Below are 27,880 nucleotides of genomic sequence, written 5' to 3'. Positions count from 1 at the left end.
CTCAAATGGAAGACCACAAAGCTTGGTCTTGCATGTGAGGTCACCTTCCCACTCCTTAAGCCAGATAGCTCTTCTGCTGTGTTCAGGAGAGCTCCTGTTTTGGCAGATGCTTCTACTGATTCTAGTGCGGCGTCTGCCAAATAGGCCACTGCCTTACTTATCACCGACAGGGAGACCTGGATTTCTTGAGTTTTTTTTTTTTATCTGAGACAGGTTTTTTAGTCTATCCACCCAGAAAAAAGCATTTCTAGCCACACAAGAGGCTGTTAGACCTGAAGCCATAGTAGCTGCATTGGCATCCCAGGCTTTTCCCAGTAAAGTCTCTGCTTTTCTGCTCATGGCATCTTTCATCATTTCTGAAGTTTCCATTGCTGTCATTCTATAAAGGCATTTATAGCAGAAGGCCTTAGTGTGGGAGCTGGGCAACTTATCTGAGCAATTACCACACTTCTTATTAACAACATGCCCTGACAATGCTGGTGTAGAGACAGAGGATTCTTGTGGACCGCTCAAGGACTCTGGAAGACAGGATACAGGATAGTATAAGTATCACCCTTCCTATAATACATTATGACATGAGGACCATAGAAAGAACATGGTGAGTTTGACTAGGGTCATGGAAATGCTACAACTTCCAGGTATTTTTTATGTCGGTAACCAGCAGTCTTTAAAAATGCATAGACCCAATACGGGATACATATTCAACACTTACCCTGCTCAGACCTGGGTTTGGCTGCTGACACCTGGAGCTGCCTCTCCTCCCTCTTCCCCAGAGGGTGAGTCGTGGAGGGCTTAATTTCCGCGGCAGACATCCGAGCTCCGATAGCCTTGGATTCTGCTTTGCCGCTCGTAAGCGGCTCCGGCGTCTCCTCCACGTTCTTCCTCCTTCCCATGTTGCGTACGTCTGACGTTGCGCCAGAAGTTCCGGTTTCGAAGAGGAGGCTTGAAGCGCCCGTCCAGAGGGAAATTCAAAAACCTTCGGTTGAGGAGAGCTGCTGGCGCCGGATCGCAAGACCTGGAAACATCCCGCAGGTGACCGAGGGTTTGCACAAGATTGGGCGACCTGTGAGAAGCCTGGATGGGGCAGCAGGTAAAGCTCCGCTCGTAGGGTCCCCCCAGGGGGAACCCGTGGCCTTCCACTGAACCTGGCTCACAGGGTTACCTTTTGACTTCAATAGTCTGCAGGTTAGTACATAACACACGTTTCTTGTAGGAAAAAACACAATCTAAACTGAGGGCCTGAGGGAAGGGTAGGGCATTTTAACTAATCTTAATTGATTGTGTTTCCGGTAGGAGGAGCCTATCATCTCTCACTGTTGGGCTGTCGTGGAAGACGAGGAGAGAAAATAAATGATCCAGGAGTCAGCCCCAGGGGAAGAAGAGGGGCCCCCACCCCCGAAATCGCCACCCATAGGGCTCAACTGTCATGGCTGCTACTATTTTCAATGGCAAAACACCGCAAAATGGCCACAGGACTACACAAACATGGCCACCATGCACTGAGCACACAGGCTACAACAAAATGGCGGCACCACAAGGCTCCCAGGGACCCAAGAGGGATCCCTAGGCCTCAAGGAAAGGCCCACGCAGGATGGGGGCCCTGGCAAGAGCCCCCACCAGGTACAACCCACCACCCCCACAGTGTCGGTCACCTGGTCACCAGCGGCGCACCACCCCCCGCCCTCATTGCCACAGCGCCCTGCTCCCACCCCACGAGGTGGACCAGACCACCCACACAGCCCCAGCATAAGTGGAGGGGGGGTAGGATGGGGTAACAGATGAAGGGGGTGCCTGACGAGAAGGAGGGGAGCCCGGGGGTCTGACCATCCCAAGAAGGGGCCCATGTCCACCCCAAAATCCTCCAGGGGGAGAGGGGGGGACAGCTACTCACCATACCAGGAACAAGGTGGGCACCGCTCCAGACAGAACCTCCTCACCATTGAAATGGGGGGCTGTTGGCCAGGAGGAACACTGCAACTCGGGTTGAGACCCGGTTGTATGCAACCTCGCAAGGCATTTTACTCGCAGGCCAGCTCCTATCCGGTGGGGCTATCTCGCAGCCGACCTAGCGCGGAGCAGAGATCTGCATGCGTGCGCACGCTGGCCAGACGGGGGTGACCACTGGAAATAGATTATCCATCTCCCAGTCCGGCAGTTGATTGTAGATCCCAGAGGAAAAACCAGGAGAAAAATTCTATCTAAAAAGCAAACATTGCTAGGACCAGAGATCCCAGTAAGGAACTAGGTCCTTACTCCTGACTAGGCAGAAAAAAAAACGGAGTACTTTATCAGAGAGAGGGAGTATCCCCCCTGGGACTGCCCATAGGCGTAGCCAGATTTTTTTCCCACCTAGTGTCCTACTCCTGTAGGGGGCAGTATAACACAATAGTTAAGAATATCAGGAGCTGTTTCTGTCAATGAACAAAATAGAAAAAAATGGATTTTTGTAAAATCTTACCGTAAAATCCTTTTCTCTTAAGCTCATTGACAGACGTAGTCCTCGTTGATTAATAACTCGGGTTATACTGCCCTCTACAGGAGTAGGACTAGACAGGAAAGAAAACATTCTGGCCACACCTTAGGGGCAGTCCCAGAGGGTATATCCTCTCTCTCTCTGCTACAGCAAATCAGTTATGTCACAAAGCAGTGTTTAGAGAATTTAACCCAAACCAACTCAAAAACAGAGGGGCGGGTACTACGTCTGTCAATGAGCTTAAGAGAAAAGGATTTTACGGTAAGATTTTACAAAAATCCATTTTTCTCTGTCGCTCATTGACAGACGTAGTCCTCATTGATTAATAACAACTCGGGACGTCCCAAAGCAGTACCACAAATGAGGGGTGGGAAAATGGAAATCAAAATCCAATCTAGAAGGCCCAACCGGTGCCAACTAGAAGTTTTAAAGGCTCATCAATCACACGATGAGACTCAACTGAAATTCCAACGGAAAAAACCCTCGAGGTAGACCACCAGTCTCCTCAAATTGCGGCCTGCAAAACCTTGCGGCCAAATGAGGCATCCGCCGATGCCATCACATCAACTTTATAAAATTTCGTAAAGGTATGTACCGACGACCAGGTGGCCGCCTTGCACACCTGGACCACTGACGCCTGATGGCGGTAGGCCCAGGAAGTACTGAGCGCTCGAGTGGAGTGCGCCTTAAAAGGGAACGGAGGATTCCGACCCTTAATAGAATAAGCCTGTACCACCGTCTGTCTGATCCATTTGGAGATAGTCGCGGCAGATGCAGGCAACCCCTTTCTGGGGCCATCCGTGATCACAAAAAGTGAATCCGTCTTACCGTAGCCTTCAGGTATACCCTGATTGCCCGAACCACATCCAAGGAATGCAACGCATATTCCCGAGGATGATTGGGCTGAGGACACAAGGAAGGTAGCACAATATCTTCATTCAGATGAAAGTCTGAAACCACCTTAGGAAGAAAGGATGGCTTCGGATGAAGAACTACCTTATCCCTATGAACCACTAGATATGGGGAATGGCATGATAATGCAGCCAGTTCTGACACCCTGCGTGCAGAAGTGATAGCCACCAAGAAGGCCACCTTCTGGGATAATGTAAGCAAGGGAATTTCCCTGATATTTTCAAAGGGAGGTTTCTGCAGAACCGACAAAACCAAATTAAGATCCCAGGGAGGTAAGGGCGCGCGGACTGGCGGAGCCAAGTGCCGCACCCCCTGGATGAAATTCCGCACCAAGGAATGAGTAGCCAAAGGCTTCTGAAAGAAGATTGCTAATGCTGAAACCTGACCCTTGATGGTGCTCAAGGATAGTTTCTGCTCAACCCCCTTTTGCAGAAAAGCCAAGATTCGGGTCACCGAATATGTACGTGGGGGAAATCCCAAAGATTCACACCACGCAATATAAGTCTTCCATGTGCGATAATAGACTTTGCTAGAAGTCGCTTTCCTTGCTTTAATTAGAGTAGGAATAACTGAAGCTGACAACCCTCTGTCCTTCAGTACCTGTGTCTCAATGGCCAGGCCATTAAAACCAGATCGGTCCTTGAGACCGCAGATCCTCCCTGAGAGGAGGTCTCCAAGGAGCGTTCGTGACTAGCATGTCCAAGTCGGCCTGACCGGCCTGACGAGGCTAGCCTAGAATTTCCAGGATAACTGGAGTTCCCTCCATCTCTATCCTGCGGAGAAATCTTGACAGGGGGGGAAGACGTATAGTAGCGGATACTGCCTTTATAGGCCATTCAGCACGTCTGCTGCGTCCGCTAGAGGATCGCGGGCGCGCGTTACCAACCTCCGCGCCTTCCTGTTGAGCCGATATGCCAACAGATCCACCTCCGGGATGCTCTGATGAAGACACAGATGGTGAAATCCTTGGTGATCGACCTAGGTCATCACCCTGATATTGTCTGACTGGATCCCAACCAGGCTGCCCTAGAGCTGCTTGGTAAAGGCAATCCGACAAAGTCTGATCGCTCTCTGTTCCCACACATTTATCAGAAACTTGATTCTTATCAGGAGTGATGATTTCTCCTGGTTGAGCATTAGAGACCGAAGTCACCAGACTAGAGGCTCCTTGGTCTGTTTGCTCAACCGGATCCGATTCCTGTAGGGAACTGAGACTAATCTTTGGAAAAGGTAAAGAAAATGATCTGTTCAGGGAACAGGAACTACCGCTCCCTGTAGCACCTAAATGTTGGAAGGGAAGAATCGCACCGGTAGCAGTGATCGATACTCGATCTTGTATGCTGATCGTATGATCTCCTGAACCCCTTAGTCCGAGATTCAGGAAGGCTCTAGCTCTGAATGCCGGTGAAGACGTCCCCCCACCCTCAAGCCGGGTGGGGGCGCACCTTCAGGCTGTATTAGCCTTAACTTCAGGTTTGGCTGAGTCGGCCTTTTGTTTGCCCGACCAGCGCCTCTTGAACCCTTCTAGAGGGGCTTTGCTTTTCCCGCTCGCCCCAGCGGAGCGAACAAACCCTTTATGAGCGGAAAAGAAAGGTCCACGCTTGTTACGAGGTCCTTTAGCTTTAGCAGCCTGCGGCAAAAAAGTGCTCTTGCCCCCAGTGACATCCTTAATGATCTCATCTAGGGTGGCCCCAAATAGGCGATTCCCCTGAAAGGGGAGATTCGCCAAGGCTTTTTTGGAACCTAGATCCGCCGACCAGCATTTTAACCACAGCACACGTCTGAGGATTACCGCTGACATCGATGCATGCCCTAACAAGGGGGTGGCATCCAGGGCTGCGTCACAGACGAACTGCAGTCCTTGTATAATTTGTTCCATCAAATCAGATGCTGCCTGGGGGATACCTTTCCCCTTTAGGTCATGGCGCACCAATCTTGCCCATTCCGTTAATGTCTGTGAAACTAAACCAATGACAATCACTGGTCTAAAGGCTGACCCTATCAGGGAAAAAATAGTGCGGGACTCCGCTTCCATCTTCCGATCCACCGGATCCTTAAAGGACGGAGCGTCCTCCAACGGGATAACAGTGGCTTTATTCAGTCTGGAAATAGGTGGATCCACCACTGGTGGTACTGTCCATTTCTTAATGAGGGATTCCTCAAACGGATAGCGTCTAGCAATGCGCTTGGAAACAGTAAAGGTACGTTTTGCATGATCCCATTCCTCTTTAATTTTATTACCAAAACATTTGGGTAAGGGAAAAACCTTCGCCGTCTTGGTAGGTTTACTAGTACCAAAGGGAATTTCCATCTCGGTTGCCTCTGCCGGTAAAACCTCAAGTCTTAAGGTTTCCCGGACCGACACAACTAGTGCGTCCACCAATGCTTCTTCTTGTGCTATGGCGGAGGCAGGAACGTCCTCTTCACTGTCTGAGAGAACTTTACCTGACACAACAGCCCCTGCAGAGGGACCTGCAGCTGCACTGACCATCTCAGAATCTGAAGCATCAGATGAAATAGGGGTAGGCGGGGGTCACTTTCTTGACCCCCGTCCCTGACAGGCCATCTCCATCCGAGACACCAAAGACTCCAAAACTGCTGTGAATGCATCAATACTCTGTGAACTGGAGGGTCCTGCGGCCACCTCGAGGGGATCAGGTGGGGGTACCTGTGTGGCAGGGTCCATGATTATTCCAGACACTTGCCGGAAAAAAATAATTTGCCAAAAAAAAATAAAACTTTTTTTTTTTTTTTTTCTTTAGACCCCCAGCGCCACAGCGCCCCTCAGTGTTACCTGCTTAGGGACCCCTACAGAGAGAGAGAGAGAGAGAGAGAGAGAGAGAGAGAAAGACCCCAAGGCTCACCACTTGATGCTCAGAAGTTTCAATACAACCTGTTCCAGCACTGTCTATTACAGACAGGAAGTCTTTGGCTGGCTTTCCCGGGTAAAAGGAGGCGGCTCCGCCCCTTTGCACGCCTTCCGGCGCCTCCCCCTAGCTCCTCGAGGTGTTTGGTCACCTCAAACATGGCCGCCCCCATGCTGGAGACACGAGGCTATGCCAATATGGCGGCCTCGTGCGATCTGCAAGACAACGGCGGCGGCCTGTGTAGGATAGCGGCGGCTAGCAGCGGCCTGCGGGATGTCTATATTCGGCCTGCGGGAGTGCCTCGGCCCCACAACCTTCACCCTGAATGGTGATAAGCCTGGCCGGCGGTACAGGACCCTGGCGGGCCGCATGCGGTCCGTGGGCCGTCGGGAGGCAGCCCTCTGTCCTTCTGGAAGTGACCGTTTGCTGGAGGAATGGCGATCTGGACTGCAGTGACTCAGGCATAGGCATCGGCCTGTGTACACCTCTGACAGGTAGGATACCTTTTACTTCAATAGTAATGCCCCTTATAGTACTGCCACTGACTTCAGTCACCCTTACAGTTTTACAATGACCTTAGATAGTCAGCTCCCAAACCAAGCCTCCTGGTTTCTGTTCACAAAAAAATCACACTCAAATTGGGGGATCTGTGACCTGTTATAGGATAGAGGGGAGACCCATCCTACCATTCCAGAGAGGGGCCCGCGTCCACCACAAACCCGACAGGGGGGGGGGAGGGGGAACATTCTACTCACCATACCGGAACCAGGCGGGCGCCAACTCCTGACAGAACCCCTCTCCACCGGGGTGGGGGGGCTGTCGACCAATACGGACGCCGTGACTCTGTTGGTCATTGGCGTCCAGGCGAGACGTTTAACTCGCAGGGTCAGTCCCCGTCCAGTGGGACTATGTCGCGGCCGACCCAGCGCGGAGCTATGGCCTGCACGCGCTCATAGGCTGAACTGGGGTGACCACTGGATCTCAACATCCAGCCCGTCGCCCAGTTACAGCTTGCTTGCTTGAAGATCTCCAGGAAACTGGAGAAAAAAGCTGTCTAAAAAAAAATCTTTCTAAGAAAAAAAAATCCTGCCAGGACCGAAGATTCTAGCAAGGCATCTAGGTCCTTACTCCTAACTAGACAGAAAAAAACTGATTTGCTGTAGCAGAGAGAGAGAGGATATACCCTCTGGGACTGCCCCTAAGGTGTGGCCAGAATGCTTTCTTTCCTGTCTAGTCCTACTCCTGTAGAGGGCAGTATAACCCGAGTTGTTATTAATCAACGAGGACTACGTCTGTCAATGAGTGACAGAGAAACTAAAATTGTGCCTGTGTGCAAATATATATGGAACTAACTGTGACAGACAGATGTTCTGACACTGTGCAAAGATGTATATTATGACATGGACAGATCATGGGTTAGCATGCAAGAGGTTCTTACAAGATGCACAAATTGTTGTCTGGCAGCCAGCTTTCCTCCCTAGGCTGCAGGTAGCAGATGCTGGCCTGTCAAGCCTCAATGACAGGTCTTTGATCCTGATTGCTATCTGATGATAGTATAGCACACTGCCTAGTACAGGGAAAGACAGTGCTACAAAAAAGCAAAGAGCATGCATAGCCCATGTGGGGCAATTCAGCATTTGCATTTGTTTGTGGGAGACCAAGTGAAGTCCTAAGTGGGTCAACGCTGGTCATGAGGCTGAACAATTTCTGTTGTATCAATGTGATGCTGAAATCTCTGCATGGGAACCCTGCGATCAAGAATCCCTTTTAAATAAAAGTGGTAGAAAAGCTGCTAACTGCAAGTTGGCAAGCAGTCCATGAAAGCTTTTAGCTACACTGACCTGCAAGTTTCTAGACTTGTAGTTTTATACATATCTAGAAACATTTATGAAAACTGAACTCTGGGATTTCAATCACGTTGTAAAATGTGCTGGATTACTAGGGGTTAAGTCCAAGGAGGTGTATGCCACCTCGTGGACCTCTCTATAGACAATTGCCATTCTTACTGAGCAAGGGGAGTACAGCCATTGCTACATTTTAAGCACTCAGATGCTGGACCTTCTGGTCTAGAGTTGCATGCAGCTGTTGCACACCCCCCCCCCCCCCCAACCCAATCACAGAGCGGTTTATAATCTATGAATCCATTTACAAAATACAAAAACCTTGTGTAAATAAACAGCAGGGGGACAGAGATGTTTTGTGTAAGATGACATCTTTCCTGTCACAACACTGTTTAGTAATAATAGCAGTACTTCCCGCACTCAGTAAAACTGTCAGATAAATCCAAGAGGTGACATGCACTTTGTTGAATCTAAGAAAGTTAGCACATCTTACAAAAGTTGGGTAATTCCTGTAGTTCAGCATTAAAACATGCATTCTGTTTATAACAAACACTTAAAATCTGAATCATAAATTATAACTGACACACTCACCCAAAAGGTAACATTTGTGACATAGCACCAATGGCTTGCTGATATTTATCAAGTGCCTGCATGTAGTGACCAGCTTTAAAATACTCATTCCCTTTGGTTTTCATCTCATTTGCAAATGATAAACACTCCAGCCTGCCAAAAAGGAAAGGAAAAATATGCTTAAAAGAGAATGTATTTAAATCAAGTTTATTTTCAGCAAAGAAAAAAAATGTTTCTAATAAGGTCAGTATAAAAATGCTGCATATGAACATTTCATATTTAACACTTGCAACCAGCAAGTGGCATTCTTTGTAATAATTATGCTGTTAGGTGTCCACTTAAAGCTGTTGCGGTTCTAAATAAATATAGTCACATAAGGCTACGTTCACATGTGGGCATAGCGGATCACCTGCCTGCGATCCGGAAATCATTGCAAATCGCGAGACGCCTCTGTGATGCACGTGATTTGCAATGGCACCCCAAACGCTGTGCGATGTTGCCGCGATTTCCACCTGCCGAATCACGGTAACATCGCGCAAACAGAATCGTGGAACGCATGACGCACAAAAGAAGCTCTTGTGCCTTTTTTGGGCGTCCCGCAATTTGCAATGATTTCCAGATCACGGACAGAATCGCTGTGATTCTGCCCGCGATCCGCTACGCCCACATGTGAACTTAGCCTGAGTTGAGCTGGCCATGCATGTTTTGGTACATTTGCAATTGATTCAGTTTTCAGTGCAATTTTGTAGTGCGACATTGGTGCATTTTGATGCATTTTTGATGATTTTTTTAAGCCATAGAGGAAGAAGAATGCTTACAGATGCGAATTGTTTATTAACCACTTCAATACCGGGCACTTTTACCCCCTTCGTGCCAGAGCAAATTTTCAGCGCTGTCACACTTTAAATGACAATTGCACGGTCATGCAACACTGTACCCAAATTTAATTTTTAAAATTTTGTTCACACAACTAGAGCTTTCTTTTGTTTGGTATTGAATCAACACTGTTTTTTATTTTTTGCCTAATAAACCAAAAAAGACCGAAATTCTTGAAAACGTTTTTCTTCGTTTGTTATAAAATTTTGCAAATAATTGTTCTATATAAATTTTGGCCAAAATGTATTCTGCTACATTTCTTTGTTGAAAGTAACCCAAATTAGTGTAGATTATTTTAGCCTGTAGGACAGTTATATAGTCCACAATCTATGGTATATATGGAAAAATTGATCAAACCTGATGTACTGACGACCGATCTAATTTCTTGAGTGCCAAAAATGTCAGGACAGTACAGATATCCCCCAAATAACCCCTTTTTGGCATGTAGACAGCTCAAGATATTTCTTAAGAGGCATAGCAAGTTTTTTGAAGCTGTACTTTGTCACTATATTTTGGAAATGAATATAAAAAAAAAAAAAAAAAAGATTTGACTTACCGTAAAATCCATTTCTCAGATGTTCACTGATGGATCCGATTGTCCAGCGACTGCGGATTCTTGTCCCATTTGGCCAAAATCTCCCTTGCAGGGACCTCGTATGGAACTGTGCAAACAGGACTGCCTTGAAGGTAGACACCGTCAGGCCCAGCACCCGCATGCTAGTCCTGAGGGATTACCATCTGCTGGCCAACAGGAGACTAATTACAGCCTGCAGTTTCTGGAGTTTGTCCAGCGGAAGGAGCACTCTGGCTAAGGCCGAGTCCAGAGTCAGACCCAGATAGTCCAGCTTGTGGACGGAACCAGAGCAGACTTCTGAAAATTCAGAATGCAGCAGGGATGAGCTCGGGCGTTTGAGTTTGTACGTGCCCGATCCCGCCAGGAAGCTGACACTGCACTCCGCTAATCACAGGCAGTGAGACATTTCCCGATCCGCAGCTGCACAGATCGGAAAATGTCTCACTGCCTGTGATTAGTGGAATGAACTGTGGACTTCCTGTCGGGATCAGGCACGTAGCAACTCAAACACGCCTGAGCTCATCTCTAGAATCCAGTCACACCCTCAAACCCGTATGGCGATTTCCATGTTTTCCACAAGAGCAGTAGGAGACTCCACTCGCAGAAGGAGGTCGTCCAAGTAGCCCAGTACCGAGATTCCCCATTGGCATAAGAATGCTAGCACAGGGGCCAACACTTTTGTGAAGACCCGAGGAGTAGAAGCCAGAGGAAAGGGTAATGCCACAAACTGAGAATGCTCCTCTTCCATGGCAAAGCGGAGGAAGCGCTGGAGACTGACACATACTGGAATGAGAAGGTAAGCATCCTTGATGTCGATGGAGGCAAGAGAAATCCCCCTGATGCAGGGAAGCCGCCACCACCATGCGAACGGACTCCATTCTGAACTTTTGCACCGGCACAAAGCAGTTCAACGCCCAGAATTGGACACACCTTGCCTTCCTTCATGGGGACTGTAAACAGGTTTGAGTAAAATCCTTGAAAACGTTCCGAAGTCAGAACCGGGACCATCACCCTTTAAAGTAAAAGGTCTTGCACAGCCCCAAAAAGAGCCTGTAAGCAGACCGGGGACAGTCGCACGTTGGAAGGAAGAACCTTACCGGTGGGTAAGAACGAATGTCTATGACGAGGGTCCTTGCCCTTAGTAACCTGCGAAAGAAAGGTACTCTTCCCTCCTGAGAGACGTTTAATTATGTCATCCAGGGTAGAACCAAGCTGGCGATCTCCTTGGAAGGGAAGATCACTCAAGGCCTTTTTAGATATCTGGTCCGCAGACCAGCATTTGAGCCAAAAGACACGCCGAAGGACCACTGCCGAAACAAAGAGCCAAATCAGATTCAGGATCTGTTGAGATAGAGGCGGCAGGATAAGGCGGTGGGGGGGTTTTTGCCAGCCCGTCGCCCAAAAGCCACATTCACCCGGGACACCACGGACTCCAGGAGAGCCGTCAGTACATTGATGGATTGATGGGACCCAGAGGGCACCGCAGCCTCAGAGGGGATCAGGTGGGGAGATGTGCTCCAAAAACTCCATGAGTCACCAGGAGGACCCCACAAAAAAAAGTGTAAAACACTGCTAAGGAACAACTTCCAACGCTCTAGCAGCCGGTTGGCAGCCATAGAGCACCAATCGATCCAAAGTAGAGAGGGAGAGGACGCCACCAGACTCACCACCTCACAGAAACCAGGCACCACAGCCACTAGGAGAATCTGCACTGCACAAACGGCAATCAGGAAATGGAAAGATCCAGGAGTCCGCTCCAAGGGATGAGGAAGGGCTTCCACGGCCAAAATTGAAACCCAGAGGGCTCCACTGTCATGGCCGCCTCTATTTTTAATGGTAAACCACCAAAAAAAAAAAACTGCAGCCGGACTACACAAACATGGCCACTGTGCATTAAGCGCATAGGCTACAAGAAAATGGCGGCCCGGGGAGGAACCATGAGGCTCCCAGGGACCCAGGAGGAATACCTAGGCTTCAGAGAACAGCACAGGCAGAAAGGGGCGGGGGGGCTGGCAGGAGCCACCACCAGGTACAGCAACCCCCCACAGCCGATCACCTGGTCGCTGGCGCACCCCCCCCCCCCCCCCCACGCTAGCACAGCACCGCACCCTGCCCCCATCCTAGGCGGTGAACAAGTTCTACCCACAGCCGCAGCGTCAGTGAAGAAGGAGGGGGGGTGGGGAGAGATGGCCCACAGGGACCACCAGACCAATGAGGTGGCAGCCTAACAGGAAGGAGGGGAACCCAGGGGTCCGACCGGGGGGGGGGGTCCAGGGGGACAGTTCCTTTCCATACCAGGAACAAGGCGGGCACTGCTCCAGACAGAACCTCCTCTCCTTAGAAATGGGGGGCTGTCGGTCAGGAGGAATGCTAGGACTCGGGCTGAGACCTGGTTGTATACGACCTTCCGAGGCGTTTAACTCGCAGGCCAGTTCACGATCAATGGAGCGATGTTGCGGCCGACCTAGCGTGGAGCTGAGGTCTGCGTGCTGGCCAGACTAGGGGGGGGGGGCACTGGATCTAGATTATCCAGCCCGTCGCCCAGTCCAGCAGTTGATTGTAGATCTAAAAAAAAAAACCAGGAGAAAAATTCTATCTAAAAATAAAAGAAAAAAAACTAAGTACCTATAGCAGAGAGAGGGAGTATACCCCCTGGGACTGCCCATAGACGTAGTCAGACTTTTTTTTCTGCCTAGTGTCCTACTCCTGTAGGGGGCAGTAAAACCCAATGGTTAAGATGATCAGGAGCTGTTTCCGTCAATGAACGAAAGAGAAATGTATGATTTTATACAACTCTAGGGAAGTGATCAGTTTTTTGTATTTTTTCTTACACATTATGTTTGTTTAAAACAGTAAATTTATTCAATTCACAATTTTGTTTTGTTGTGATTAGCCACATAGTACAGATGGGCTGTGATTGGCCCAGTCTGTACCATGTGATGACTGTGACCAATCACAGCTAGTAACACAATTGTACACAATGGATGGCTTGAAAGGAAGCCAGCCAACCATGGTTTACAACTTTCAATTGTGACCTGCTGATTGGTTACTGCGGTCACATGTTACCGGCAGCGGGGTGGTTCAGTGATCAGTCATCAGCTGCGTCCGGTGGACACAGCCTGTGACAGATAGCGCCACAACGCGGCCCCCACAGGCACACGTGAGACGAGATCAGGGAGGGTGTCATATGATCTTCACCCAGATCAACGCGAGTCCCTCCCATCCGTCAAGTGACTGTAGGCTGGGCGAGAAGTGTTTTTTTTCTCCATTTTGGATAGTGTAAGGAAGGGCTATAACCCCTGTTGGTTTGTTTTTTGCCATCTGTACCATAGTTGGGTCTAAGCCCTGTGGGTGGGGCAAAATATGTTGGGGGTGTGGCCTGGATGGAGTCTAGGCTGAGGCTGCTTACACTCTTTACATGAGGATTTTGCATGATGTGCAGCTCCTGGGACTTCTTTTCTTCCTCATTAACTTCTATGAAGCTGAGACAAGTTCTTTCCCTGCCTGTACTCCCAGCAATTCTCAGCATATAAGGACCTACTAGAGCCTGAAGCAGCACCTTTAATTTTTTTGGATAGGGTCCCATTGGAGAGATTTACCTTCACTTCCTGTCCCATAACCAAAAAAAGGAAGTGAGAGGAAATCCCTGCAAATTAGTCGAATCCTTTGGGGACCCCCAGAACTATTGTCCCCATTGGAAGATTTCCCCCCAGGAACAACTTTCAATTATAATGGTAAACCGAACAAATAGGCTGAATCTCCCCAACGGGGGCACAGACAGCAATAAAAGCTGGACAGGTGTTCTAATCCTTATCCACTTTTTCCAAAAACGAAAGAAAAAGGCTTGCCTTTAGATATCCTTTAACCACTTGTCGCCCGCAATGTACTATGAAACTGTACGTCAATGCATAGTTACGGGCTTAGGGCGCATGAATGTGCCCCTCGCCCACCACCCATTGTGATGTCAGTAACTCCTGACCAATTATTCACGGCTGGGACCTGCTGATTGGCTGTGTGCAAACACAGAGCTCTGTACAGAGAGCAAGCTGCCAGAATCGAAGATCTATTAGTAAAAGCAGCACACTTTACACACATTGTACATACCGTAGTTAGGCGCACATTTATCCCCTTGATCACCTAAGCCATTAACCCCTTCTCATTCAGTGTCATTATTATTACAGTGACAGTGTATAGTATTCATACTAATTAAAAAAAAATAAAAAATCACACACACACACAGTATCTCACAATAGTGAGCACACCCCTAACGTTTTTGAAAATATTTTATTAGATCTTTTCATGTAATAACACTGAAGAAATGACACTTTGCTACAATGTAGTGAGTGTACAGCTTATATAACAGTGTACATTTGCTATCCCCTCAAAATAACTCAACACACAGCCATTAATGTCTAAACTGCTGGCAACAGAAGTGAGTACACCCCTAAGTGACAATGTCTGAATTGGGCCAAACGTGTCAATATTGTGTGGCCACCACCTTTTCCAGCACTGCCTTAAGCCCCTTGGGCACTTGCACTCCTCCATGATGACATCACAGAGCTGGTGGATGTTAGAGAGCTTGCGCTTCTCCACCTTCCATTTGAGGATGCCCCACAGATGCTCAATAGGGTTTAGGTCTGGAGACATGCTTGGCCAGTCCATCACCTTTACCCTCAGCTTCTTTAGCAAGGCAGTGGTCATCCTGGAGGTGTTTGGGGTAGTTATGTTGGAATACTGCCCTGCGGCCCAGTCTCCGAAAGGAGGGGGATCATGCTCTGCTTCAGTATGTCACAGTACATGTTGGCATTCACGGTTCCCTCAATGAACTGTAGCTCCCCAGTGCTGGAAGCACTCATGCGGCCCCAGACCATGACACTCCCACACCAATGCTTGACTGTAGGCAAGACACACTTGTCTTTGTACTGCTCACCAGGTTGCCACAATACCCGCTTGACACCATCTGAACCAAATAAGTTTATCTTGGTCTCATCAGATCACAGGACATGGTTCTAGTAATCCATGGCCTTAGTCTGCTTGTCTTCAGCAAACTGTTTGTGAGTTTTCTTGTGTATCATCTTTAGAAGAGGCTTCCTTCTGGGATGAAAGCCAAGCAGACCAATTTGATGCAGTGTGTGGAGTATGGTCTGCCACCCCTTCAACCTCTGCAGCACTGCTGACAGCACTCATACATCTATTTCCCAAACACAACCTCTGGATATGACGCACGTGCACTCAACTTCTTTGGTCGACCATGGCGAGGCCTGTTCTGAGTGGAACCTGTTCTGTTAAACTGCTGTATGGTCTTGGCCACCGTGCTGAAGCTCAGTTTCAGGGTATTGGCAACCTTCTTATAGTCTAGGCCATCTTTATGTAGAGCAACGATATTTTTTTCAGATCCTCAGAGAATTCTTTGCCATGAGATGCCATGTTGAACTTCCAGTGACCAGTATGAGAGAGAGAGAGAGCGATAACTCCAAATTTAACACATCTGCTCCCCATTCACACCTGAGACCTTATAACACTAACGAGTCACATGACACCAGGGGGATGGGCTACTTGTGCCCAATTTGGACATTTTCACTTAGGGGTGTACTCGCTTTTATTGCCAGCGGTTTAGACATTAATGGCTGTGTGTGGAGTTATTTTGAGGGGACAGCAAATTTCCACTGCTATACAAGGTGTACACTCACTACTTTACCTCATAGTGAGGGGTGTACTCACTTACAGTGGGTACGGAAAGTATTCATACCCCCTTTAAATTTTTCACTCTTTGTTATATAGCAGTCATTTGCTAAAATCATTTAAGTTCATTCTTCTTCCTCATGAATGTACACATAGCACCCCATACTGACAGAAAAACACAGAATTGTTGACATTGTTGCAGATTTATTAAAAAAGAAAAACTGAAATATCACATGGTCCTAAGTATTCAGACCCTTTGCTCAGTATTTAGTAGAAGCCCCCTTTTGATCTAATACAGCCAGGAGTCTTTTTTTTTAATGAATCTTTATTTAGTGTACAAGAGAACAGACAAGAATGAGACAGCAACAACAAAACAACAAAGTAGGGGAGGCAGCTTAATATCGCCGCTTCCCAGTGGGCATAAAAGTGCAATACGGTGCATAACATCATAAGAATAAAACAGTAACGTGCGGCAGCGCACCATAGTGCAAATCAATAGTCAGCAGAACAGATTAGAGGGCGGTCTGCCGGGTGGCATTCGCTGTGGTCAGCAACAGACGTCTGTGGGTCCCAGAGGGCGCAACTGCAAGCCCGAGGGAGTCCCAAGCGGGAGCACGCCGCTGGGGGAGGGGGGGCATCCGCCTCCATCATACCGCCCCCAGTGCGACGACCCCAACCGGCTCCCCCCCAGGCAATTCAAACCCCCCGCAGCTACCGGCGGGGCCACAATAGGCGACCGGGAGGTACCACACAGAGGGACTGCGTCGACCTAGGGCCAACCCCGCGATCGGGGGGGGCCAAAGGGGAGAAGGACGTGTTGTAGCCAACACCGGCAGACCCTCCAAAACATCAACCTTTAACGCCCACTCAAGGTGAATGAGGCAGCATGTAGGAAAGAAGGAAAGATGGAGAAACAAGAGAGAGGTCTAGAAACAGGGACATCGGAAAGGAGACCAGAGGGAAAGGTAGGCAGAGGGGAAAGGGAGAATATCCCTGGAAGAAGAGGGAGGAAGGGAGAGAGAAGAGCATACCTGCCGGAATCCGGAGCACTGCAAGCGCCACGCCACTGCGGGATCCTCCAGTCTACTTGAGGGCCAAGGACCACTAATGGGGGGGTTTTAGGGGCCGGGTCTGGGAAGGGCAGCTAGGGAAGGGTCGGCCAACACCAGCAGGGCGTGGTCTAAGCTCGAGGGCATCGCGGACAGACCACCAGAGTGATCGGTCCACGGCTGCCACCGCAGGTCATTGCGCTCCCGCGTCCCACAACATCTAGCGACCGAGTCCTCCGCATCTCGTATAGTATCCACCATCCGCTGCCACTCTGCCCTGCCCGGGACCTGCCGCCGCTTCCAATAAATCGGGATCAGTCTCCTCGCGGCATTGAGGAGATGAGGCAGCAAGCTACGTCTATAGCGGCTGAGCGGCATGCAGGGCACGTGCAGGAGAAAATGGAGGGGTCTGAATGGCACATCCAGATCCAGGACAGACTTGATCTGATCCCGGACGTCGCGCCAAAAAGGGGCGATTACCGGGCACTCCCACCACAAGTGCAGCAGGGTACCGGTACCGCCACAGTTTCGCCAACATGTGGAGGAGGCCGAGGGGTAGATGCGCGCTAAGTCCGCCGGTACACGGTACCAGCGCGTCAGGAGCTTATAATTTGTTTCTTGCATCTTTGAGTCCGCCGAACTCGAGTGGGTCAGTTGGTAGAGGCCAGAAAGTTGAGCAGCCGTAAACCGCATTCCCAGGTCCCGCTCCCAAAGCCTAACACATATAGGCGCGGAACCAGAGGATGCAGCTCCCAACAGCTGGTACAACTCAGAAACCATGTGGGGGATAGGGTCTTCCTGAATGAACAAACGCTCGAAGGGTGTAAGAGATGCCGGAGGGCGAATCCTCGGGCCATGAACAGCGAAGAAATGATGTAGTTGCCTGTACCTCCAAAAATTCATAGGGGACCCGCCGTGACGCGCATTCAGAGAGTCATAGGACAGAAGTTTACCATCTTCCATTAGTTTCCCGCAACTGGCGTTGCCATCATCCACCCATGGGTCAAAAAAGGCCATCTGTTCCCCCGGAGGGAACCAGAGGTAGCCCCCCAAGGGGGCCAGCGGGGACACAGGGGGCGCCAGGTCCAGGAGCTTATTCACATGGTCCCACACTTTCAGCGCATGGACCGTGAGGGGGGAAACATTGTCTGACAGCCCCCGGTACTCCCGAGAAAGCCAGGGGGCGTAGGCAAGGTTCCTACCCGCCATGAACTTTTCAAGAGGGACCCATAGCTTGGATCTAGTGTGGAAGCGCCAGTTGAGGATGCGCTGAAGGACAATAGCGCGGTAATAACGTCTCACATCCGGAAGGCCAAGGCCTCCCAGAAGTTTAGGGCGTTTTAGGGTGGCCAGGGCAATGCGGGGGCGTCTACCATTCCAGACGAAACCCGTAATCAGGCCGTCCAAAAGGCGGAAGAAGCCGCGAGGCAGAGGTATAGGCAACATCTGGAGATAGAACAGCACCCTGGGGAGGACGTTCATCTTAATAATATTCACACGGCCTAACCAGGTAAAGGCCGTTTTAGTCCAATGTAGGAGGTCTTGTTTAATGTCAGCCAAGAGGCGGGGGTAGTTAGTCTTGTACAGTGTGTCAAAGCGGTCAGTAAGTTGTATGCCCAGGTACGTCAGGGAAGAGTCAGTCCACCTAAAAGGGAAGGTAGCCCGCAGGGAAGCAGACAGGGGTGGGGGCACACAGACGGGGAGAGACTCGGATTTGCCAAGGTTGATCTTAAAATTAGAGACCAGGCTGAACCGTTCGAGTTCCCGCATCAGGACCGGCAACGAGAGCAGGGGATCAGTAAGGTGGAACAGGATGTCATCGGCGTAAGCCGAGAGCTTATGCTCCATAGTCCCAACACGCACGCCTCTGATGTCTCCATTCGCCCTGACCTTGGCCAGAAAGGGCTCCAGGACCAGGGCGAAAAGAAGGGGCGAGAGAGGGCACCCCTGTCTGGTCCCGTTCCGGATCCGGAACCCGGCGGAGAGACAGCCATTAACTCGGACCCTAGCACTCGGGTCTCTGTACAGCGCCAAGATCCACGCCAGCATACGCGGCCCTAGGCCCAACGACTCCAGGACCTCCCTCAAATAAGTCCAGTCCACCCGATCGAACGCCTTTTCGGCGTCGGTCGAGAGGATCAGGTAGGGCGGGGAGTCAGATCGGGTGGTAGCCCAGTGGATGAGCTGTATCGCCCGGATGGCATTGTCTCTAGCCTCACGACCGGCAATAAACCCGGTCTGGTCCAGGTGAATAATCTGGGGCATAAGATGTTTCAGGCGGTTTGCCAGGAGCTTAGCGAAAATTTTTACATCCACATTGAGCAATGAGATGGGGCGGTAGCTCTGTGGGGCTGTGGGATCCTTGCCAGCCTTCGGGATCACCGTTATGTGGGCCAGTAAGGCTTCCGAGGGTATCTCCCCATCTGCGGCCAGCGAATTGAAGTAGGCACACATGGGCTTCTGCAGGAGAGGGAGGAACGTTTTGTAATAGGCTGCCGTGTAGCCGTCGGGGCCGGGGCTTTTGCCGTTAGGCAGGGAGAGTATGGTGCGGTCCAGTTCAGCCAGCGTAAAGGGGGCGTCTAGATCAGAACGCTGGTCAGCGGAAAGGGAGGGGAAGACGTGGTCCGACAGGTAGTCTCTAATGGCCGTCAATTTAGTCGCGTGGGAGTCTGCCGTGGGGGAGCCGGAGAGGTCGTAGAGGCCCGCGTAGTAAGTGCGAAATTGGTCAGCAATCTCCGAAGGTTTAATAACGGGGACACCGGAAGGGGAGCGCAGTTTGTGTACACACATCTGGGCACGTTTCCGACGAAGGGCCCGGGCAAGCATGCGGCCACACTTGTTGCCTTGTTCGTAGAATTTGTGAGAGACATGACGCAAGCGGGCCCGGGTATGTCTGTCCAAAAGACGGGAGAATAAGAGGCGCAGGTCAACAAGCTTAGTCAGTGCGTCAGAGTGCCCGTCTGTTTGTGTGAAAGTTCAGCATGCTGCAGAGAGGTCAGAACACGGTTAAAGTCCGCCTGGCGTTCCCGCTTAAGCCTAGCCCCCAGGGAGATGAGTTCACCCCGCACCACTGCCTTGTGTGCCTCCCAGATCAGCCAGGAGTCTTTTTGGGAAAGATGCAACAAGTCTTTCACACCTGGATTTGGGGATGCTCTGCTATTCCTGCTTGCAGATCCTCTCCAGTTCTGTCAGGTTGGATGGTAAACGTTGGTGGACAGCCATTTTTAGGTCTCTCCAGAGATGCTCAATTGGGTTTAAGTCAGGGCTCTGGCTGGGCCATTCAAGAACAGTCACGGAGTTGTTGTGAAGCCACTCCGTTATTTTAGCTGTGTGCTTAGGGTCATTGTCTTATTGGAAGGTAAACCTTCGGCTCAGTCTGAGGTCCAGAGCACTCTGGAGAAGGCTTTTGTCCAGGATATCCCTGTACTTGGCCGCATTCATCTTTCCCTTGATTGCAACCAGTCGTCCTGTCCCTGCAGCTGAAAAACACCCCCACAGCATGATGCTGCCACCACCATGCTTCACTGTTGGGACTGTATTGGACAGGTGATGAGCAGTGCCTGGTTTTCTCCACACATACCGCTTAGAATTAAGGCCAAAAAGTTCTATTTTGGTCTCATCAGACAAGAGAATCTCATTTCTCACCATCTTGGAGTCCTTCAGGTGTTTTTTCGCAAACTCCATGCGGGCTTTCATGTGTCTTAAACTGAGGAGAGGCTTCCGTCGGGCCACTCTGCCATAAAGCCCTGACTGGTGGAGGGCTGCAGTGATGGTTGACTTTCTACAACTTTCTCCCATCTCCTGACTGCATCTCTGGAGCTCAGCCACAGTGATCTTTGGGTTCTTCTTTACCTCTCTCACCAAGGCTCTTCTCCCCCGATAGCTCAGTTTGGCAGGACGGCCAGCTCTAGGAAGAGTTCTGGTCGTCCCAAACGTCTTCCATTTGAGGATTATGGAGGCCACTGTGCTCTTAGGAACCTTAAGTGCAGCAGAAATCTTTTTGTAACCTTGGCCAGATCGGTGCCTTGCCACAATTCTGTCTCTGAGCTCTTCAGGCAGTTCCTTTGACCTCATGATTCTCATTTGCTCTGACATGCATTGTGATCTGGAAGGTCTTATATAGACAGGTGTGTGGCTTTCCTAATCAAGTCCATAATCAAACACAGCTGGACTCAAATGAAGGTGTAGAACCATCTCAAGGATGATCAGAAGAAATGGAAAGCACCTGAGTTAAATATATGAGTGTCACAGCAAAGGGTCTGAATACTTAGGACCATGTGATATTTCAGTTTTTCTTTTTTATTAAATCTGCAACAATGTCAACAATTCTGTGTTTTTCTGTCAGTATGGGGTGCTATGTGTACATTCATGAGGAAGAAGAATGAACTTAAATGATTTTAGCAAATGGCTGTAATATAACAAAGAGTGAAAAATGTAAGGGGGTCTGAATACTTTCCGTACCCACTGTATGTGAGACACTGTGTGTGTGTGTGTGTGTGTGTATATATATATATACATACACACACACACACACATATATATATACATATACACACACACACACACACACACACACACACACACACATACATATACTGCTCAAAGAAATTTAAGGAATGCTTTTTTGTCAGAGTATAGGTTCTAGTCAATTAAACTCCTGGGACATTTATCTGGTCAGTTAAGTAGCAGAGGGAGTTGTTATTCAGTTTCAGCTGCTTTGGTGTTAATGAAATTAACAACAGGGGCACTAGATGGGCAACAATGAGACAATCTATAAAACAGATTGATTTTACAAGTAGAGGCCACACATTTTTTTCCCTATTCATCTTTACTGACTCTTTTTTTATTACTCGTTTTGCATTTGGCTAGGATCAGTGTCACTACTGGTAGCATGAGGCGATACCTGGACCCTATAGAGGTTGCACAGGGAGTCCAAATCCTCCAGGATGGCACATCAATAGGTGCCATTGCCAGAAGGTTTGTTGTGTCTCCCAGCACAATCTCAAGAGCATGGAGGAGATTCCAGGAGACAGGCAGTTTACTCTAGGGGAACTGGACAGGGCAAAATAAGGTCCTTAACCCAACAGCAGGACCAGTATCTGCTCCTTTGGAGGAGGAACAGGTTGAGCACTGCCAAAGCCTTACAAAATGACCTCTAGCAGGCCACTGGTGTGAATGTCTCGGACCAAACAATCAGAAACAGACTTCTTGAGGGTGGCCTGAAGGCCAGCATCCTCTAGTGGGCCCTGTGCCCACTGCCTGGCACAGTGGAGCTCAATTGGCATTTGCCATTGAACATCAGAATTGGCAGGTCTGCCACTGGCACCCTGTGCTTTTCACAGATGAGCAGGTTCACCCTGAGCACATGTGACAGAGAGAAGCTGTGGAGTAGGTTATGCTGCCTGTAACATTGTTCAGCATGACCGGTTTGGTGGTGGGTCCTGGTGATGGTTTGGAGAGACATATCCATGGAGGAACGCACAGACCTTTACAGGTTAGATAATGGCATCCTGACTGCCATTCGTTATTGGGATGAAATCTTTGGACCCATTGTCAGACTCTTCGCTGGTGCAGTGGGTACTGGGTTCCTCCTGGTGCATGATAATGCTCGACCTCTTGTGGTGAGAGTATGCAGCCAGTTCCTGGAGGATGAAGGAATTGATACCATTGAAAGGCCCCCACGTTCACCTGACAGAAATCCAATAGAACACCTCTGGGACATTATGTTTTGGTCTATCTGATGCCACCAGGTTTCACCTCAGTCTGTTCAGTAGCTTACTGATGCCCTGGTCCAGATCTGGGAAAAAATACCCCAGATACAAATACACGTTGTCAGGCATGCATACAAGCAAGCACGTGGGGGCCATGCAAACTACTGAGTACCATTTTGAGTTGCTTCAATGGAGTTTCAGCAAAATGGAGTAGCCTGCTGCATCAATTTTTCATTTAGATTTTTGGTGTGTTTGAATTCAACCCTCTGTAGAATGATAACTTTAATTTCCACTAAACGATGTGGCATCCCTTTCATTCCCAACACGTTACCCAGTCCAGATCAGTATAGATATCTAGCATTATATTTTTCCCCGCTGAGATCTGATGTGTTTTAAAAGTGTTCCTTGAATTTTGAGCAGTGTGTGTGTGTGTGTGTGTGTGTGTGTATATATATTACACATTATATATATATATATATATATATATATATATATATATATATATATATATACACACACATACATACACACACACACATACATACATACATACACACACACACACACACACACACACCATAGTTTGAAGGTGCTATAACTTTCAAAAAGGCTCTAATACAGAGATACCCTTGTACCAATACCCTAGGTATTAAACTAATGAAACACAGGATGTGTTTCCAATAGGTTTAATAAAAAGCGAATATGCTCCTGGAGGTTAGGAAGTAGCATCTCTCAACAGCTGCAAGAAAAGAGGGGAGGGAAAGAAGCGTCAACCAGGCCATGGTGTAGGATAGTTTGATATAAATACCAAACAAAATGCACACGTGTGGGGGTGACAGGCGAAGGACAGAGGAATATATGATTTCCAGGATGGTCCAGGTGGAGCAGCTGCCAACACTCCATGGGGAACCGGCAGTACGAGGAGAGCAGACAGTCCAAGGGACCAGTCAAGGGCAAGCCGAGGCCGGAGGAGCAGAGGACCGCTGGGCAGATGATTCCAGAGCTACGGTGGACACCTGGGAAGATCCTACAGCCTGTATATAAGACCTGTCAGCCCAAGAATCGGTAGCGGATGGAGGGGTGGCTTGCCTCCAAAACACGTATTAGACTGTCGGCTCACCTTGTACTGCCGGTTCACCCCCAGAGTGTTGGCAGCTTTTCCCTCTGGACCATTCCAGAAAGAATATTCTCCTCTGTTCTTGGCCTGTCACCGCCACACATTTTCTGAGTGCATTTTGTATTGTTTTTGTATATTTTTATATTAAACTGTGCTACACCATAGCCTGCTTGGATCTTCAAACCAATCAATCACTGTACACAGATTGTGATTTTTTTTTTTTATCAAGCAGAATACATTTTGGCCAAAATTCACAAATAAATAGTTTTTTGTATTTTTTGTTATTGGATAGGTTTTATAGCAGAAAAAAAATATATATTTATATTTTCAATCTGTTTTTTTTTTTTTTTTTAATTAGATCGCAAAAAAAAAAAAACAGTGATGACCGAATGCCACCAAAAGAAAGCTCTATTTTTGTGAAAAAAAATGATAAAATGTAATTTGGGTACAGTATTGCAAGTCTGCCCAATTACCAGTTTAAGTAGCGCAGTGCCCAATAGCAAAAAAAAAAAAAAAAAAAAAAAGCCTGGTCATGAACAGGGTAAAATCTTCCAAAGCTCAAGTGGTTAAGGAGCTGGCACCTGCTTGTTTTGGATCAATCAGTGACTGATCCCTGCTGTTAGCTGGAGATTCCTGGCTGACAGCAAGCGTATACAAAGAAGTTCATCATTAATAAATTAAAGACAAAAAATAAACAGTGTGTGGGGGTCCCCTAACAATCTACACCACGCCCTTGACCTCCAGGAGGTTTTCCCCTACATAACCAGGTCATTTTTTACTATGCAGCACTGTGCTACTTTAACTGGCAATTGTACAGTCATGCAACACTATCTGCAACTTACATTTTTATCGTTTTTTTCACGTAAATTTAGCTTTTTTTTTTTGTGGCATTTGATCACCACAGGTTTTTTTTTTAATTTTTTTACTATATACATGAAAAAAGACCAAAAATTTTTTTAAAAAAATGGATTTTTGACTTACCGTAAAATCCTTTTCTCTTAAGTTCATTGAGGGACGCAGTTCTCTCTAAATCATATCAGTAGGGTTATACTGCCCCCTACAGGAGTAGGACACTAGGCAGAAAAAAGTTCTGGCTATGCCTATGGGCAGTCCCGGAGGGTAACACCCTCTCTCTTCCTGCATAGGATGCCAGTTTTGTATCAAAGCAGTGTCAGAAAGTAACACCAACCCAACTCAAAATAGAGGGGCAAGTACTGCGTCCGTCAATGAACTTAAGAGAAAAGGATTTTACGGTAAGTCAAAAATCCAGTATTCTCTATCGTTCATTGACGGACGCAGTTCTCTCTGATTCATATCAGTAGGGACGTCCCAAAGCAGTGCCATAAAATGAGGGGTGGGAACAGCAGAAAAAGAACAAGTCCCCAAGGCCAAAAACAGCCAACCAGGCAGCATATGACTCATCAGAACAAAAGATGAGGCCCATCTGAAAACAAACAGTAAACACCCTCAAGGAAGGCCAAAAGCCCTCCAAACAGCAGCCAGCAAAAAACCTTGCGGCCGAAAAGAGGCATCTACAGATGCCAGCAAATCCACCTCATAAAACGTAGCAAAGGTGTGAACAAACGACCAGGTAGTCATCTTACAACCTGAAGCACAGATGCCTGTATGGCAAAAAGCCCAGGAAGCGGGAAAGGTAGGACCTGACCCATAAATAAAGAAGCCTGCACCACCGACTGTCCGATACACCTGGAAATAGTCGCAGCAGACACAGGCAGCCCTGTCCTAGGGCCATCCGTTAGCACAGAGAGTGAACCTGACTACGGGAAGACTCAGTAGTCGCCAAGTACCGCTCGAGTGCCAAACTCCATCCAGAGTATGCAGCGCACATTCTGTAGGATGAGGGGGCTCAGGACACAAGATGGCAACACAATGGCCCCGTGAAAGTGAACACTAGAAACCACCTTCGGAGGGAAGGACGGATCCGGACGAAGTACCACCTGGCCCCATGAACCAACAAATAGGGAGAATGACAGGACAATGTCGCCAGTGCTGACACCGCGTGTGCAGAGTGACAGCAACCAAAGCCACCTTCTACAATAAGGCAAGCAGAGGATACCCACGATACTCGCAAAGGAGGGTCTGGAAGAACCGACTGCACCAACCAAGGTCCCCAGTTGGCGACGGAGGTCGCACCGCAAGAACCAAGTGTCACACCCCCTGGAAAAAGTTACGCACCAGGGAACTGGCGGCCAACGGCCTGTGGAATAAAAATGATCAAAGCCGAAAACCTGACCCTTGACAGTACTCAAGGCCAACTTTTTGATCAATCCCCCCGTTGACGGAAGCCAAGATCCGGCCACTGAGCAAGAGCGAGGGGGAGCCCAAGAAGAAGACTCACACCACGCAATACGCGACTTTCTCATATGATGAAAAAAAAAAAATCATCATCATAAAAGACGCTTCCCCACGCTTTACGCTTTACGTGTGGGAATCACCGAAGCAGACAACCCCCCGTCCTTTGACACCTGGCTTACAACAGCCAAGCCGCAAGCCGTCGAATGTAAAGTCGGATGGGAGATCGGCCCCGGAGAGAAGAAAACCCAAGGAGCGTTAGCGGCAAGCCTGACCAGGTCGGCATACCAAGCTCAGCGAGGCAAGTCCGGAGCAACGAGAATGACCGAAATCCCGCCGCCTCGATGCTGCGAAGGATTCTTGGCAGCAACAGGAGAGGAGGAAAGGCAGACAGCAGCTGACACTGAACTCGGCCCATCCGTGAGCACTCTCGCACGACCATGGTGGCGGCAGCCTTGCACAGGTGACCACGCCAAACATCTCAGCATTGAACATGTTGAACCAAGCGAATGTTCTTGCCCATGACAGAACCCATGAGGCCACCAATGCACCCGCCAGAGGGTCCCGGGAGCAGGCTATGACCTCTGCACTATCCTGTAGATGCGATGCCAACAGGCCCATGTCCGGAGTGCCCTCAAACTAAGGCACAACTGCTGGAACGACTCCGGATGAAGGGACTATTGCCCTGCATCCAGGGCCAGTCGACTGAGGCAAACTGCCTACCAATTGTGTTGTTTCCCCCCTGGAAAGGGAACAGCGGATAGAGCCGGAACAAGGTGCTCTGCCCAACGAAGAAACATTGATTCCAAGGCAGCAAGGACACTTATGGTGCCCCCATGGTGAATGACAAGCCACGGTCGTGGCGTAGTCAATTGAAAGTGCACCGGACAGCTGCAGGTGCCCGATCCAGTGAACTAGACAAAGCTGGAACGCTCTCAGCCCCAGGACAATAAGTGGTAACCTGGATCCTCCAGGGACCATACTTCCGAAGCACAAAAACTTACCGAGGACTCCTCCCCACCCGGACAAGCTTGCACCATGGTGACAATTGTTCAGTAGACAGGGAGGAAAGGATTGCAGAGCAAGACTCCCCAGGCACCCGGCCCAGCCGGATCCGCAAGTCCAGAGAGTTTGGATTCCAGTCGCCTTCGAGAAGAAGTGCCTCCTGGGGGATCCCCAGAGGGATTGAGCGAAAGGGACCGTCTTGAAAAACAACACCATCAGTCCCAGAACTTGCATGCAGGTCCAAAGAAAAGACCATGTGCAGAACAGCAACAGTTGACTGCAGTCTAAAATGCCAAGAGTTTTGACCCCGGAGGGAGAAACATCTGACCGAGGACAAGTCCAAAGTCAGACTCAGAAAATCCAGTCTCATGGAAAGGACCAGGGATGACTTCTGAAGATTCAGACGATCCACCAGAGTTCCCACGGTGACAACCAACTTCGTTGTCAGCACCGTAGGGGACTCCAAATGGAGAAGCAGAGCGGCCAGGAAACCAGGGCCGATACGCCCGTTGCCGCAACAGCGCCAGGACCGGAGCCAACACCGTCATGAAGACCCTAGCAGCATAAGCGAGACCAAAGGGTAACGCCACAAACCAAGAGATTCTTCCCCGCTGCAAAAAAAGGAGAACCCGTAGCTGTCCAGAACATAATGGGACGTGAAGGTAGGCAGCTTGATGTCTATGGAGGCCAGGAAGCCCCCTTATGTAGAGAAGCCACCACCGTGCAAACCAATACCAACTTGAATTTGTGATCCACACGGAAACAAAAAGACCAGTAGGTCCAGCTTGTTGAACCAGAGCCTGAACTGCCCTACAGAGTGGCTGTAAGCGATCCGGAGACAGCCGCACATTGGAAGGGAAAAAACCTTACCGGAAATAACCGGATCGAAA

At 49.1% G+C, this 27,880-nt stretch overlaps 1 protein-coding gene across 2 annotated transcripts in view; it reads right to left on the bottom strand.

Annotated features, from left to right (window-relative positions):
- The window catches only part of TRANK1 (tetratricopeptide repeat and ankyrin repeat containing 1), a 338,849-nt gene that overhangs the window by 287,184 nt on the left and 23,785 nt on the right, over positions 1 to 27,880 (bottom strand). For both annotated transcript variants that reach the window (XM_082258385.1, XM_082258386.1), the window contains exon 3: positions 8,685 to 8,816. In XM_082258385.1, the coding sequence (XP_082114511.1) occupies positions 8,685 to 8,816 (132 nt within the window). The remainder of the gene's footprint in view (positions 1 to 8,684; positions 8,817 to 27,880) is intronic.

The sequence above is a fragment of the Pelophylax lessonae genome (genome assembly GCF_965119305.1).
Source record: "Pelophylax lessonae genome assembly, chromosome: 5".
Lineage (NCBI taxonomy): Eukaryota > Metazoa > Chordata > Amphibia > Anura > Ranidae > Pelophylax > Pelophylax lessonae.
This window is presented reverse-complemented; position numbering and strand designations above follow the sequence as displayed.